This window comes from Pelodiscus sinensis, chromosome 2, assembly GCF_052426305.1.
Source record: "Pelodiscus sinensis isolate ZL-2025 chromosome 2, ASM5242630v1, whole genome shotgun sequence".
Classification (NCBI taxonomy): Eukaryota; Metazoa; Chordata; order Testudines; family Trionychidae; genus Pelodiscus; species Pelodiscus sinensis.
The window spans coordinates 134249573-134265887 of NC_143053.1; the positions used below are offsets into that span (position 1 = coordinate 134249573).

At 44.5% G+C, this 16315-nt stretch overlaps 1 protein-coding gene across 4 annotated transcripts in view; it reads right to left on the reverse strand.

The window, feature by feature from the left end:
* Positions 1-248: 248 nt before the first annotated feature.
* Positions 249-16315, reverse strand: part of OTULINL (OTU deubiquitinase with linear linkage specificity like) — a 40656-nt gene continuing 24589 nt past the window's right edge. For 3 of the 4 annotated variants that reach the window (XM_006117080.5, XM_075921459.2, XM_075921458.2), the window contains 3 exons: positions 8397-8525; positions 2889-3161; positions 249-1960 (listed from right to left, as the gene is read on the reverse strand). In XM_006117080.5, coding sequence (XP_006117142.2) covers positions 1775-1960; positions 2889-3161; positions 8397-8525 — 588 coding nt within the window. In that variant the 3' untranslated portion in view covers positions 249-1774. The remainder of the gene's footprint in view (positions 1961-2888; positions 3162-8396; positions 8526-16315) is intronic. The other variant, XM_014570470.4, reaches the window with a different exon arrangement.

The window sequence follows — 16315 nt, forward strand, 5'->3', positions numbered from 1 at the left end:
ACAGACAAACTTTCTAAACACTCATAAAAGTATAGCAAATACTTCTGCAGAATTGCATTTTATGTACACATTTGTCTGCATGGGAACTACATTTTAACCTTTCTGCGGACTGGGCCATTTCGGTTCACATAAGTACAGCAATGAGTATATTGTTGGTATTCAGCAAATAAGAACAGTATGCTACTATCAGCACTTTTTAAACTTCTCCCCACACAGACTAAAACCAAAAGAAAAGAGCAACATATTGATTCAGGAGAAAGTTTTTTAATAAATAAAACAATCAGAAATGTGGTTTTTTGGTAAGATGAAAAAAATTATGCAACACACAGTTTTAATTAGAGACTACAAATTATTGAACAAACCATCTGAGCCAGTAAAACTTTCAGGAAACAAAACCATTACAGTACTCAACAAATCTATGTTTATTTCATAAATATATATACATATATGCAAGAAATATATGGGAAAACATGGCTTTTCATTTCAGAAAAAAATAGATCAGTCTCTGTATTCTAAAAGTATATATAATTGGTATAGTTCCTGAGGACCTGATTTCTCATTTCTTTCTGGTAAATTATTTCCTGTGAGAATAAGAGAAACACTACATGTGTCTTTGGCAACGATGTCAATATTACATAAGAGAAGTTTTTTGTTTCTTATTAAAAACTCTTCTCTTTAAATATTCTCTTATTAGTGAAGTGACTCAAATAATTTTCAGCTTAGTTAGGATAATGTCCATGTGCCATAAATAAACATATTGCAAAACTGTTTTTATTTAATTTTCATTAAAGTTAAACGTCCTAATTTTATAAAATGGTCTAATTGCAGTTCACTCTCTTAGATTATGAGAATGTGTCTAGCTCCCTATATGAGACAGCAATCCTTGCTTTTTTTTAATGCATCTGGCATCTCCCTTTCTTCACAGTAGTCATCTTTTTAATGAACATAGGCAGTGCTTTTTTTGTAAGAAAACCAGGGGGAAAACTGTTGAGCAACGAAAAAAAAAAAAAAGAGAAGCCACACCAAGGCCCAAAACAATGTCCCCTTTAAGAGCTGCGTGTCCCAAGTGGGCTTCCATCAGGAGCCCAGCCATCCCAGGAACAGAGATGCCGGTATGCTCGAGGGGAATGCAATTCATTTAAGTTATGCAGAGAAAATAGGTGCATACCCTCACAAAAAAAGCACTGAACATAGGTGGGAACAGATATTTCAACATACTTTAAGACAATTTGCTTGTTATACTGGACACTGCTTAACAAAACTAGAAGTAAACTTGATGTTAAGATTAAGGAAAGTCCAAGGTAGTAAATCATATATACAAAAATCTTAGGAAATTCAAGTCCTGCTAAATGTATATAATGTATGGAGAGAGAACATTTTTGTGAAAAGGCAGCATTTGTAAATGAACTGCAGTGCACAGCCTTCTCAAACCAATTGCAAAGACAACCCTTTGCATACTTTGGATGGGTAACATTAAAATCTGACCCTTCCAAAAAGAAGGAGAAGGGAAGACAAAGGGAAGAGTATATATTGAATAAAGCTCTACTGCAAGTCATTTATTGTTATTATTGCCTTTGTTTCTCTCCCCAAGTCAGTGGGTAGGGAATGCTGAAACACCCTTCTTTAAGAATAGGTATCATTTAGCATTGTAAGGTAATGCACAACACATCTGTGTGTCCTGTAGTCATTATTTTATGTTACTTGAAATCCTGCTGTTGCCATCAAAGGACTTGGTTTAAAATGATGGTCACTTCTTATACCGCATGGTTAGAAATCAATCTCTTATTCTTATAATGGGGATGTGGTAGTGATGGTCATCCTCAGTTAGAAGAGAAATTTCCTGCCAATCCCTGTGATACTCCTCTGGATAGCTGACTTGAAACTCTTCAGTGTTAAACTTATACAGCCTGTAAACTCTTATCTTTACTTCAAGTAAATATCCAAGAAGAAATAGTTCAACCTAAGGAGGAAAAATGATGTAAATATTTGTTTATACACTTATAAGAGGTAAATGGGGGGGGGGGAGAGAACCCACATTTTAAAGATGCTGTGATGTTTAGAGTAAGACATTTAACTTGTTTACATCTGTAATAATAAGAGTGGACTAAGAATTGCAACAGCAAGAACTTCCCACAACCTGAGCCAGTAAGTGATCAGAGGAGATATCTCTTGGAGGGCAAATATACTTTCTAAAGTGGCCTATATGGAAAGCTTATATTGGAAAAAAAAAACAGTTGCAAAATCTGAAGTATGTCAAACATGCATGATATTGTTATCTAAAACTATTATTTTTTATATCAGTGATATCACTGCTTTTAGTAATCTGTATAAATAATTCCCCAAGACATTTTATTTTGGAGATACCTAACAGTCCCTCCTCCCTTTTTAAATTGCCTTTTCTCTAGGAAAAGTTTTTAAAAAATAAAATAATTCCATCATGGATGGTGCATTAAACAGAGCTGAGCAAATAGCTTATATTTTGATTCAATCACTGAACTGAAAAAAATTATTTCAAACCAAAACTACTGTTTTGTTTTTCTCCCCTCCCCACCTCAAAAATTATTTGGGGTCAAATAAATTGTTAGAAAATGTTGATTATATATGACATTTTGTTCAGATGTCAAAACAGCTTATTTACAAAATGTCAAAACAAAATGATTCAACATTTCCAAACTTTGTCTCCCAGTTTCCTTCTGGCTGATACTATTTTCCAAATTCTACCCAAATTTATAAACAGTCTAGATGCTCTAAAAACAATGTACTTTTCATCCAGCCCTAGTATTAAAGTAAGAATATCAAATCAAGGTATAAGAATTCAAAATATTCCCAAATTCTATTCCTTCAGTAAATACAGACTGCTAGAATTTAATTTTTATTCACACCATTACCTGCTCCAGACCACCTGTGTCCCCTATGGAATTCAGATGATTCATCATGAAACTCAAAGGGTCAGATGAGGTATCACGAGCAAAAAGGAGGCTAAAAAGGATGGGTACACGTTTCTGCTCACTCTTCATCTGATCATAGGCTTCCACAACTTGGAAAAGCATGATGAATTTTATAGCCTCATACAGTTTATATTCCTTGTTTTCATCAGAGAAAAGGATATTGCACATGTTTCCTCTTTCATCATGATCTTTAACACCGCTTATTTCAGTCCACTACAAAGCATATACAAGAAATTCAAATCAGCTGTTTACCTCATCACTGATACATGTTTTGTGTGTTATATATTTTAATGCGAACTGTGTTTGGACAAGGATTAAAAAGACAATAATCACTGAGTGCCATTAACCATTATTATAACTAAAGTAAAAATTAGTGGAAGCACTGACTGGCTTTTAGTCTACGTCTAGACTACATGGCTCCGTCAACGGAGCCATGTAAAATAGTTTATTCGCCACAGTCAAAGAAATGGGGATTTAAATAATCCCCGCTTCATTAAAATAAAAATGGCCACTACGCTGTGCCGACGATCAGCTGATCCAGCACAGCACAGCAGTCTAGATGCAGCGCAGTCAACAAAGGAAGCGTTTGTCAACCACTCTGGTAAACCTCGTCTAGACTGCCGCACTGTGCCAGATCAGCTGATCGTTTATATTATTTTTATTATGCCGAATAAACTATTTTACATGGCTCCGTCGACGGAGCCATGTAGTCTAGACATAGCTTTAGAGATTGTTAATGGAACTCAAAGTCTTTCAAGTCTATGCCATCACTTTGAATCCACCCAAAGTGTGTGTGTGTTGTTATTTTGTAATTAAGAGACATTACAGGGCTGTCCGTATGATTCCTCTGAGGGGTAGCCATATTAGTCTATATCTGCAAAAACAATGATTCTTGTGGCACCTTGCAGACTAACAAATCGATTAAATGAAGTGAGTTTTACCAATAAAAGCTCATGTCCTAATAAATCTATTAGTCTCTAAGGTGCCACAGGACTCCTCATTATTCTTAGGATTCCTGGTGCCCTATGCAGCCTGAGCAAACACACTATGGGGCTCAAGGCTGCAAGGCCATGGGGTCAGGCGTAGGGCTGTGGAGGGCAGGAGTAGGGCATGGAAACTGGTGGGGGAACAGGCAGGAGGCACCAGGTAGGAGCTGTGTGAACTGTGGGCCAGAGGCAGAGCAGAAGGCAGCTACACAGCTGGCCAGAGCTGGCAACGGTTTCCCCTTCTGGAAGATGAGTAAAACCAGACAATAATAAACATTCACAGGGATCATGCCTGAAAACACATGAGCCTAAATTGCCCTTATGGAATTGTAGCAAATTGGATACAGGTAAGGAGGCTGACTGTTGTTTTAAACTCCTTTCTTTTCCTCTAATGCTTTGTATATTTTACATTGTATACTTTGCTTTAAAAGGGTTGCTGGTCACTGTATCATTGATCACAGGTTCCCAAAGGGAAGAAACACAGGTGCCTGAGACCAGTTGGAACTCCAAGGTGATAAAAGGGACAAAAGATGTACATACTTGGATTAAGACTGAGATAGAGACAGACTTGTAGAAAGTCTCTGGGTAAAGATAAAATAGGTAAAAAACAAGAGTTATGTCTTAGTAAGGGTCTACTATAGGCCAATATTTGTTGCGAAAATAACACAACAGGGAGTAAATTACCCAATAAGTTCTTGGACTGGAGACAATTTTTTGTTTTGTTTCAGAAGATGGAGAGAAAACTACTAGGGAAGAGAATATTTTAAATTTGATTTGGACAAATAGGAAGAAACCAACTGGAATTTGAAAGTGGAAGGCAGCTTGGATGAAAGTGATCATGAAATGATATCTTACGATTCTAAGGAATGTTAGGAGGGAAAACAACACAATAAATGCAATGGGTTTCAAAAAAGCAGACTTAGAAAACTCATTGAATTGGTAGATAAGATCCCATGGGAAGCAATTCTAAAGGAAAAACAGTTCTAAAGACTTGGCAATTTTTCAGAGGCATTAAGGGCAAAAGAGCAAACTAACCCACTGCATAGGAAAAATAAGAAATATGCCAAGAGACCATCTTGGCATAACCAGGAATCCTTCTAAGATCAGTAACTTTAAAAAAGAGTCCCACAAAAGTAACCTGCTATATCCCACTAGACCTCACTTCCCTCTCAGAGCGATGATAGAGCCCAGGAATCCTAACAGTCTGTTCCTCTCCCTTCCCCCGCAGTTAGTAACAAAGTAAGAATATATATTAAAATGATATTAAAATTACAAAAGATGCATATAAACAAGTATGTAGGGACAAAATTAGAAATGCCAAGGCACAAAATGAGATTAAATTATCTATAGACATAAAAGGCAACAAGAAAATATTGTACAAATAAATCAGTAGTAAGAAGAAAATTAAGGACAGGAAAGACAATAACAGAAAATATGGAAATGGTAGGAGTGTTGTAAACAAGACATGAGAAGAAAAGACATCCTCTACTCCATGCTGATAAGTTCACAGTTTGAACATTGGGTTCAATATTGGGTGCTATATTTTAGGAAAGTTGTGGATAAATTGGAGTCAGCCCAGAGAAGAAAAACAAAAATGATTAAAGGTCTAGAAAACATGGCCTATGAGGAAAGACTGGAAAAAATGGGTTTGTTTAATTTGGAGAAGAGGAATCAGAGGGGAGACATGATAACAGTAACACAAAAAAGGTTGTTAGAAAGTGGGTGAAAAAATATTGTACTTAACATCTAAGAATAAGACAAGACGTAATGGGCTTAAATTGCAGCAAAGGAAGCTTATCCTGGATATTAAGAAAAACTTCCTCTCAGGGTAGTTAAGCACTAGAACAAATAGCTTAGGGAGCAGGGGCACCATTTAGGGAGAGGCCGAGGGGGCTACAGCCTCCCCCTAGAGCCACGGTTCCCAACCTTTTCCAGATGGGGACCCATTTTGACAATTCAGGAAGACTTGGTGACCCAAGGCCATTAAAAACGGGGGGAAGTGGGGAGTAGAGCAACCTGGGGAGACACTTGGCAACCCTTTTGAAATGTAACGGTGACCCACAGGTTGGGAAACTCAGCCTTAAAGGTTTGAACCCCTTAATTTCATACTGGAGCACATGCACTGCTTAAAGCACATGCCCTGACCCAGCTCTTAACTGCTCTCAGCTTTGCCTTTGGGGCAGGAAATTTGTTTATAAATAGAGAGAGGCAGGCGATTAAGATAACAAAAACCTTGTCGTGGTTCAAGTAACTGAAGAGTCATTAGATGACCATGAAAACATTGCCAGATACTCCACTTACAAGATAGAAAACAAAAGGTAGGAATAAACAGTGGTATGCACCAGGGGTCTGTATTAGGACCAGTGTTGTTCAACTTATTCATAAATGATTTTTAAAAAGGGGTAAGCAGTGAGTGGTAAAATTTGCAGATGATACAAACTTAAAATAGTTATGTCCAAAGCTGACTGCAAAGAGTTATAGTGACCTCACAAAACTGGGTGGCTGGACAACACAATGGCAGATGGATTTCAATGCTGATTAATGCAAAGTAATGCACATGGAAAAATATAATCCCAATCATACAAAAATGATGGGGTCTAAATTAGCTGTTACCACTTAAGAGAGAGATCTTAGAAAAGTTCCCAGAAAACATCTCCTCAGTGTGCAGTCACAATTTAAAAGCTAAAAGAATATTGAGAATCATTAGGAAAGGAATAGAGAATAAAGACAGAAAATATCATATTGCCTCTATATAAAGTCATGGTATGCCCACATCTTGAATACAGCATGCAGGTCTTGTCTCTCCATCTATAAAAAGATACACTGAATTTGGAAAAGGTATAGCGAGAAGGGCAACAGAAATTATTAGGGGTAAGGAACAGCTTCCATATAAGGCAGGAGTGGCAAACCTTTTTTGGGGGGATTGGAGGCCACTGACTCATAGCAAAGTCAGCAAGGTCACTTAATGAAATTTATAGGCAGAAAATTTAAAACAAACAAAAGAAATTATTTCTTCACGGTGAATCTCTTGAACGCTTTGTCAGGGATGGTGAAGTTTCAGACTATAAACAGGGTTGCAATAAGAACAAAATAATTTAAGGAGCATGGGTGCATCAATGGCTACTAGCCATGATGGGCAGAGATGGTGTCCCTAGCTTCTGTTTGCCAGAAGCTGGGAAGGGGCACAGGATGGATCATTGATGAATGTCTCTTCTGTTCATGGCTTCTGAAGCACCTTACATTGGTCACTGTTGGAAAACAGGATACTGGGCTAGATGGATCTTTGGTCTGACCCAGTGTGACCATTCTGAGGTTCTTACATAGGACCCAGATGTATTTGCCTCCTGCTGTAACCTACTAAACACCACTTCCTTCCTAGAGCCGAGATAGATTCTAGGAACCCTGACAGTCTCTCTCTCTGTCTATTTCCCCCTCCCCCCAGAGTTAGTAACAAAGTGAGAATATATATTTAAATGTTGAGCCTAACCAGCATTCCTTAAGTGACTTGCCACAAGAGCTGAATAGGCCTAATATTTATTTAATTTTCTTTCATTCTTTTATATAGGAATTAGATATTGTGGCTTCTGCCAGCTAATTGCTAAATTATCTGGCAAAAAAAGCTAGAGTTTTCAAATACCTTGGTAGCCCCTAAAAAGAGGCAATGTGTATGGGAGGGGAGAAGGGGAAGGGCAAACAGGGTTGGTTCCTCCTCCTCCAGATTTGCTGTTTGACTTGTACTGAGCATATTCAGTAACACGGCTGAAACCACTGATCTCACTCTGTGCCCCCCATGCCTTCACTCTGCCTCCTAATATTGAAGCATGCACAGGTCATTCCTCCCCCAACCAAATTCTGAAATGTTGTCCTGCAAGGGTGGTTGTGGACTCTCCATCACTGGAGGTTTTTAAGAACAGATTAGAGAAACACCCATCAGGAATGGTCTAATTAGGTAAGTCCAGATGTGAGTGCAGGGAACTAAACTAGATGACCTATTGAGGTCCCTTCTAGTCCAACACGTGTGTGATTCTATGAAAAGTACTTGGCATGAATGAGGTAATGTAATAAGGACCCAAATCACAAGCTTCGACACCAAGACAGAGAAAAGCAAAGAGACCTACAATCCCAGATGTGGATGCTCTGAGAGATCTGAAAGGGGGCAGAGGTGTAGTCAGCCATGTAACAAGCAACAGGATCTCAAAAGACATAAGATAATTTACTGGTAAACCAAGTAAAAAAGATATAGAGTAGAATTAAAAATGACCATGTAAAGACCAAAATAGCAATGACCAGCAGAGCAGATATAAGGACATTCTTATGCCCATACTTAAAACCAGTAACATCTGACAGATTGTACAGAAGTAATGTTTTGAGCAGAAAGCCGATACTTCTGTAGCAGTAAATGATTTCCCTTTTCAGTCTCATTCCACCCTTCTAACATTTCTTCCATTTCCTAAATATTCACCTGTGTCTTTAATGTTTCAATACATTTACGTAATTTTCCAAATACATTGGGGCCTGTGTATCTTTCTGGACCAAAACTATATTGCTGAATCCAGTTGCAGCCTTGTGAATACAGAAGTTTTTCAGGGAGCTGTAAAAATACAATAGGGTAGAGATCATTATTGTAACGATGAGTAGAATATAATATTGTTATTAATTTAGGTATAGAGTAGGTATGTTTTAAATGATAAACCATAGCCTGCAGAAGACTAACCCCCCCCCCCAGCCTATAGCTTTAAAAAAAGGAAAGATAACTTATCTTATGATAACTGGAATTCTATGAGATATAGTGATGTGTAGTGCATATGAGCTCTATCCACCCAGACCCAGAGAATTCTTCCTAGCAGTGGCCACTTGTTCCATGGATGCACCCACACTCTCCTTATGCTCCACATCCAGGGTACAAAATGGGCTGCTGGACCACCCCCATCTCAGGTCCTTCTCCACTGCAAGGCTGCACAATAGAATAGAATTAGAGGCAGTGGGAACAGAGGGTGAGTGGTGCACTACACATAAGGGCATTTTGAAGAACTCCAATTACTACAAGGTGAGTAGAAGCAAAAAACAGAACTATGTAGCACTTTAAAGACTAACAAGATGGTTTATTAGATGATGAGCTTTCGTGGGCCAGACCCACTTCCTCAGATCAAATAGTGGAAGAAAATTGGTACAACCATATATACCAAAGGGTACAATCAAAAAAATGAACACATATGAAAAGGACAAATCAAATTTCAACAGAAGGGGGGGAGGTAAATGTCTGTGAGCTAATGATATTAGAGGTGATAATTGGGGAAGCTATCTTTGTAATGGGTAAGATAATTAATGTCTTTGTTTAGACCTAGGTGAAAAGTGTCGAATTTAAGCATGAATGACAATTCAGAGGATTCTCTTTCAAGTCTGGTGTTAAAAAGTCTTTGAAGCAGGATGCAGCTAATCAAGTCGTTGAGACAATGCCCTTTCTGGTTGTCTATAGGAGACTATGGTCTGTCTCCCAGAGCATCTCGGAGTTTAGTATCCTGTTCCAGTATAGGTTGTAGTTTATTGATAATGTGTTGGACAGGTTTAAGTTGGGGGCTGTAGGTGATGTTCTGGATGAGCAGGAATACCTCCCCCCATCTATTGACTTGATTTTTATCTGCTTAGGTTTAAGTACCCATTCTCCAGATACTTAATGATGCTCTGTCTCCCACCCCCTCCCTTTTTCTTTCTCTCCTCCCTGGGCAGGCGATAGCCCCATACTGTGATGATGGAAGTTCTGCTGCATCTTCATGAGAGCATCATGACATTTGCATCAGAGCTGGATTCAGAGCCCAGCTTTGAGCTCCTCACTCAGGCTGTAGCCTTACTGCCCTTGCCCCTGAACTTATTCCTGGAGAGGTGAGTTTGGAGGCTGGACACTAGTTCTGACTGGTAGGACCGGCTTGTTATGCAGCAGTAGAACCAGTGGCTCTGAAACTTCCGGATGCGGAAGTCCACCTTCCAGGAGCTCTGTGCCTGGCTTGCCCCCACCCTGCGATGCCAGGACACCTGCTTGCAGGCTGCCATACGCCTGAAGAAGTGTGTCGCTATTGCTCTGTGGAAGCTGGTCACCCCCGACAGCTACTGCTCCATGGGACATCAGTTTGGCTTGGGGGGGCGTCTACTGTCGGGGCCATCTTGATGGAGGTAAGTCAGTCTCGGGGGACAGTCCATGGGGGCGAAGGCGAGTGGATAAGGGGAATGGTTAGGACTGGGCACAGGGAATGGGGGATGGGGTGGAAGTGGTAGACGCCTGCCTGGCCTCACCCTGCGGTGGTGTGGGGGAAAGGCGGGGGGTTGCCTGAGGCGGGACTCTGGGTCTAGGAGGGGAAGCACCTCTCATCAGTTCATGCAACTCCTCTAATGTCTTGTTATGTGTGTTTGTATTTGTCTCTTTCTCCAGGTGGTGATGGCCATCAATTCGCAGCTGCTTCACAGGACTGTCCGCCTCGGAGACCTGGAGACCATCTTGGCCGGATTTGCACGGCTGGGTTTTCCGAATTGTGGTGGAGCATTTAATGGGACTCTCATACCGATCAGCGCACCACCCCATCGAGTAGCACAGTATATTAATAGAAAGGTCTACTTTTCCATGGTGCTGCAGGCTGTGGTTGACCACCGGGGACCATTCATAGATATTTGTGTCGGGTGGTCAGGCCGGGCACACGATGCCCGCATAGTCCAGAACTCCTACCTATACAGCAGGCTGGGGCACTATTTCCGGAGAAGAACTATGTAGTTAGGGATGTACACATGCCTACATGCATCATGGCCGACGTGGCGTACCCCCTTATACTCTGGCTCATGAAGCCCTACACCGGCCACCTGGATGCGAGCAGGGAACTGTAACTCCTGCCTGAATCGGGCTCACTTCCAGGTGGAGTGCGCCTTTGGCCATCTGAAGGGGAGATTTAGATGCTTGCTCACTCGGCTGGACATGGGGGAACACAACATCCCTGATGTGGTTGCAGCATGCTGTGCGCTGCACAACCTAGTGGAGAGGAAAGGGGAGGACTTCCTCCCTGTGTGGGGGACATGGACTGACATGGAGGGGAGGCACTTTGAGCAGCCCCAGACAGCTGCCATCCGGCAAGCCCACCATTTGGGATTGCAAAGCCGAAGCCCTGAGGGAGCAATTCTCCCAAGGAGGCCAATGATTTTTCCCAGGTCCCTCCAAATGTGGGAGTGCCCCATACCCCTGGTGCCTTCCTCCTCAAAACCCCTCCTGGCCCCACATTCACACATTGTACGCATTCATCACACACTGAGAATAGAGACAGGTGTTGATAAAAAAATGTTTACAGTTTATTTCACTGTTGGTTTTTTGAAAAACTAAAATGATCTTTTGTTCAGAAAAATAAAGTGTTTGTAAACAAAGTAAAGTGCTTCCCTCAGTGACTCTCACAAGTGGGAATGGGGAATGCCAACCTTTAAGGGGGGAGGGAAGCTCAGGGCTGAGGGTGCTGCCTTGATGAGGAGCCCCTGGCACTTTGGCTGCAGAGGCCTTCTCGCACACGGCTGTGCATGTGGGCTGGGACAGTAGGGGACTGGGCAGGAGGTGGGGCTGTACCTGGGTCTGGGATGGCAGAGGCTGGGGAGAGCAGAGGCTGAGGGGAGGGCAGGACCAGGCGCAGGACCGGGGAAGGCCATGGCCTCCCGGATCGCAGCACAAATCTCAGTGCGCTGCTGGGCAAATTCCTCCAGCAAGTGCCTGCGCTACTCTGCCTCCATCTTCCGGTTAAATGTGTCCTGTATCCACTGCAGGTCCAAGTACGTGCGCCAGTGCCAACGGGTTCCCTGCAGCAGTCTGGGTGTGGGCTAGGTGTGGTGCCCCCCTCCTGGTCAGCTGGTCCGGCTGTGGAGGACAAGAGGGAAAAGTCATCAGTCATGCATGCTCACACTTTCCTCCTCCTTCTCAGCAGACAGTGCCTGTCCTAGGGTCAGAGGATGCTCATGTGGCTCTCAGTAAGGCATGGTGTGGCCTGGCCAGCAGCCACAGCCTCCCTGGAGCCCAGAAGGTGTGCAGGCCACCATCCTGCCCCCCTCACACTCACCCCATGGCCAAGCAGCACAGACAAGTGTCAGGCCACAGTTGGGGTTCCCACAGATTTCCGAGAGGCCTAAACTGCGTGGCAATCCCAGCATCCCCAACCCATGCCTGCATCTGGCATCACTGCCTGCAGGAGCAGGTGGTGCCTCACAGCCATGCGGGTGCAGGGGTAGGATGGCCCTCCCTGTGGGCGGCCAGGGGTGTGACCCCCCCCAGGCTGTGATCAGCATGACATGTCACAGCACTGCACCGTCCACTTTGCTCCCGCCTGCCCAATCCTGTGTGTGTTGGACCCTCACAGCACTCACCTGATGTTCCCTCCCCGGTGTCTGAAGTTGTCTGGGAGGCCTGTTGAGTTGTAGGCGTCTTGCTCCAGGGTGCTCCTGGTGCCATCTTCCTCTTCCTCCTCCTTTTGGAGCTCCTGGTCGTCTGCCTGGAGTTGCGGCCACTGCTGCACAGGGGTCTCCAACCCAGAGTCCACAAGCCTCTCAGGAGGCAGGGGTTTCCCTGCCCCCAGGATCCAGTCCAGGTCCTCGTAGTAGGCGCAGCGGTGTGCTGTTTCCCCGGAGCGGGAGCTGTGCTCACGGGCCCTGATGTACCCCTGCCTCAGCTCCTTGACCTTGGCTCTGACCTGGGGTACGGTGTGGGGGTGGTGGCCTTTCCTGGCTCAGACCAGAAGGGTGCCCGGCATTTGGTGCCCCTGGCTTCCTGGGGGAACGTGTCCCTGGAAGGGCCAGGGGAGTTTTGGGGGGCTTGTCCCTGGGACACGGCTCCGAGTTTCCTGACTGGACAGAGCTGCGCAGTCTCAGGGTCCTGGGTGGAGGTGGCTTGCTGCCAGAATGGTAATCCTGGGTGCCTGTGCCTTTTAAAGATGGCTGCAGGCAGGAACAATAGAGTTGAAAGCTGTGGCAGGAGTGTCCACCAGGGCTTCTTCCTGGAGGCCTTTATTGTTGATATAAATTCTTCCCTGCATCCACACTTACCTTTTATCGACAGAACTCTGTTGACAAAGGTGTTATTCCTCGTAGAATGAGGTTTACCACCGTCAACAAAACTGCCACATTCTGTCGATTTACTGTCGACATAACGTGGTGGAAGTGTAGACACAGGTATAGTTTTGTCGACAAAAGGCCACTTTTGTCGACAAAACCATGTAGTCTAGATACACCCTAACAGACTAACTTGGCTACCCCCTGAAGTTCCAATACATAGAGGGTTACTATTCCCTGGGCTGGGAGTATTGTGAAACTCAGAGATTCCCAGTGTCCTATCTGGGCTTTATCCTCACAAAAATCACCTTGGGGAGTAGTTTGGGAATGGGCCTCATGTTCCTGGTACCTTCAGAGTCAATGGATTTGGAATCCGAGTCCAATGGGGGAGATCTCATGCGAGGAGGTGGTGATGCTCTGTCCCTATTAGTCAACAGGGCTGGCAAAAGTTTTGACCCCCGCTCAGTGATCGAGTACAGGCTAGTATCGAGTGGCATCTTGGCAGATCTCTGAACAGCAACAGTGACACTAGCTCCTAGAGAATCAGAAGGTTATCCAGTGCCAAACAGAGAGCTGGAGCGGATAGGCTCACCTCCTTCTCTGCTGTAATGGCAGACAGTCCAATGGTCACTGGAGCCCAGGGTGTTGGCCTGGATGTATATGCCGGAGGTTCCAAAGTACAGGTCCCAATCGGAGCCTTGTCCTTAGTCGATGCCCTAGGCCAATGGTTCTCAAAGTACGGTCCACAGACCACTAATGGCTCACGATTGCCTTCCACGTGATCCATGGCTTGAGCTCAGCTCCTTTTCCCCCATGCAGCGAGGAGCCCACACTCCTGCTCAAGCCTTGTGGTCACTGTGCAGCTGTGAGGCTGCAGCAAAAGCTCCAGGTTACAGCTTGGAGGGCATGGTGGGGGAAGGTGAAGAAAGCCCCGACCTTCCCGCCAGACCTGGCTTGCAGAGAGAGGCAGATCAAGCTGCTCACTGTCCCTTCCCCTCACCCTGTGGGACTGGAAGGCTAGAGGAGTAAAGTCTCAGTTTACTCAGTGAGGGTTGGAGTTTTTTGGAGGAGTTTTTTTGCTTCTCATTTGTGTAGTCCCTAATGGATTTTTCTGTGGGTCAGTGGCCCCCAAACCAAAAAATTTTCCCTACCCCTGCCATAAAAAAAGAAAACACTGGAACCTTTTGTGTTGGACATACATTAATATTTTACTTTATTTAAAATGAAATTTGATAAACTAACATGAGATGGTTAAAACACTGAATGTTTCATAATTTACATTAAACCGTTCTCCCTAGCTGCAGCACTAGCAAATGGCTTGGGCATAATTATGTAATTAACAGTGAGTTTCCATTAGCAACTGATGGTCTGTGGAAAGGTTTACATTGAGCCAGGTGGTCCACAGGTCAAAATGTTTGAGAACCACTGCCCTAGGCTGATCTTTCATAGTGCCAAATGATACTAAACCCGAGCACAAGGCTTTCCCCAATTTGGGGAGGGAAGAGAACTTCTATTTCTTCTTAGAGGTCATGGACAAGGCACTTCCCCTTATTTATATGAGAGCATTTGTCTCTCCTTTCCTCTGTTTTAATCCCAGCCCTTATCACCCAAGTCAGAGCCAACAGGGAATTGTGGAGCAGGGGTAAGAGGCCTGGAACCAGCCAAAGCCACATTCATACTTTCCTCAGACAAACTTACAGGAAGTCAAAAGTCTGGAGATGCTCTCATGGACCTATCCATGAGAAACATCATGAGACAGATCTCCGTTGACTACCTCATCCCTCATGGAAATGACCTAGAAGTACAGGCAGTCCCCGACTTACGTGGATCCGACTTACGTCGGATCCCTAGATACGAACGGGGTGAGGCAGCTCCCGCACATGCGCAGCAGCATTCCCGGGGCTCGCTCACCTGGGTCCTAGGATCCTCCTCCTCCTCGGGCTGGCTCCGACTGGGGTCCCGCAGAGCTGCCGGGCAGAGGAAAAGTGCCTCCCCACGCCCGCTGCCCCCCCCCCCACCCACCCCCCTGCCAGCAACAGGCTGCCCCCCCCCTGAGCAACAGGCTGCCGAACAGCAGACAAAAGCAGCCTCTCTGCCCCTCCTCCCCTCTATACATGCCGGGCTCCCGGAGCGCAGCAGCGTCCCCGGGGCTCGCTCACCTGGGTCCTAGAATCCACCTCCTCCTCCTCTTCGGCCGGCTCCAACTGGCCTCTGCCTGCAGCAGCTGGCCACAGGGACAGGGATCCCGCAGAGCTGCCGGGCAGAGGAAAAGTGCCTCCCCACGCCCGCTGCCCCCCCCCCGCGGCCTCGCATCCTGCACGCCTCCCCCCTCCCCCCCTGCCAGCAACAGGCTGCCCCCTCCCCTGAGCAACAGGCTGCCGAACAGCAGACAAAAGCAGCCTCTCCGCCCCTCCTCCCCCTATACATGCTGGGCTCCCTGGGCAAACAAAGACTCCACCAAAACAAACAAAGTGCTGGCCTCATTGTGTTAGCAAAAAAAGGACCCTCCTCCTAGAACCCTGGGTGGTGTGTGGAAATAAAGCTATTAGCTCAAAGCATGGTGCAGAGCTGTTTGGTATTTGATGAGTTACTCCTTTAGTCCTGAGTTTGTCACAGGGACAGAAATAGATGTGAAATCTTCTGAACAGGGGAACAGACAGCAAAACAAACATTAGAGGGGAGTTAACCTTTCCCTATGCTATCCAAAACTAAAAAAAAATGTTTGGCTAGAGTTTCCCCTACAATATGTACCAGTTCCGACTTACATACAAATTCAACTTAAGAACAAACCTACAGTCCCTATCTTGTACGTAACCCGGGGACTGCCTGTATTGCACTTGATAGGGATAATGGCCTCCCTCAGTTGGTACAAGGAGAGTCATGGACTGTATTTACTCAGAAAGCCCCCTAGCAGTTCACAAAGCTCTCTTAGCCAGGAGCCTTTGGCTTATTCTCCATGCCTCAGAGTGAAGTGGAGGGGAAGAAGGAAGGATCACTGCCCTATACAAAAGGTGCCCAATGAAGGGCACAAAATGTACTAAGCTAAACTACAAGGGGTGACACCTTAAAGACTCACAGACTTATTTGGGCATAAACTTTCGTGGATAAAAACCGTGAAGTGGGTTTTAACCCACAAAAGCTTATGTCCAAGTAATCTGTTAATCTTTAAGGTGCCACTGGACTCCTCATTGTTTTTGAAGATACAGACTAACAGGGTTACTCCTTGAGATTTAAGCTAATCTATTTACAGGTAAAGGCTGAAAGAATGCAGTGACCTCTAAGGCTCCATCCAGACTCCAAGCAGTGAGAAGGAATGGAAAG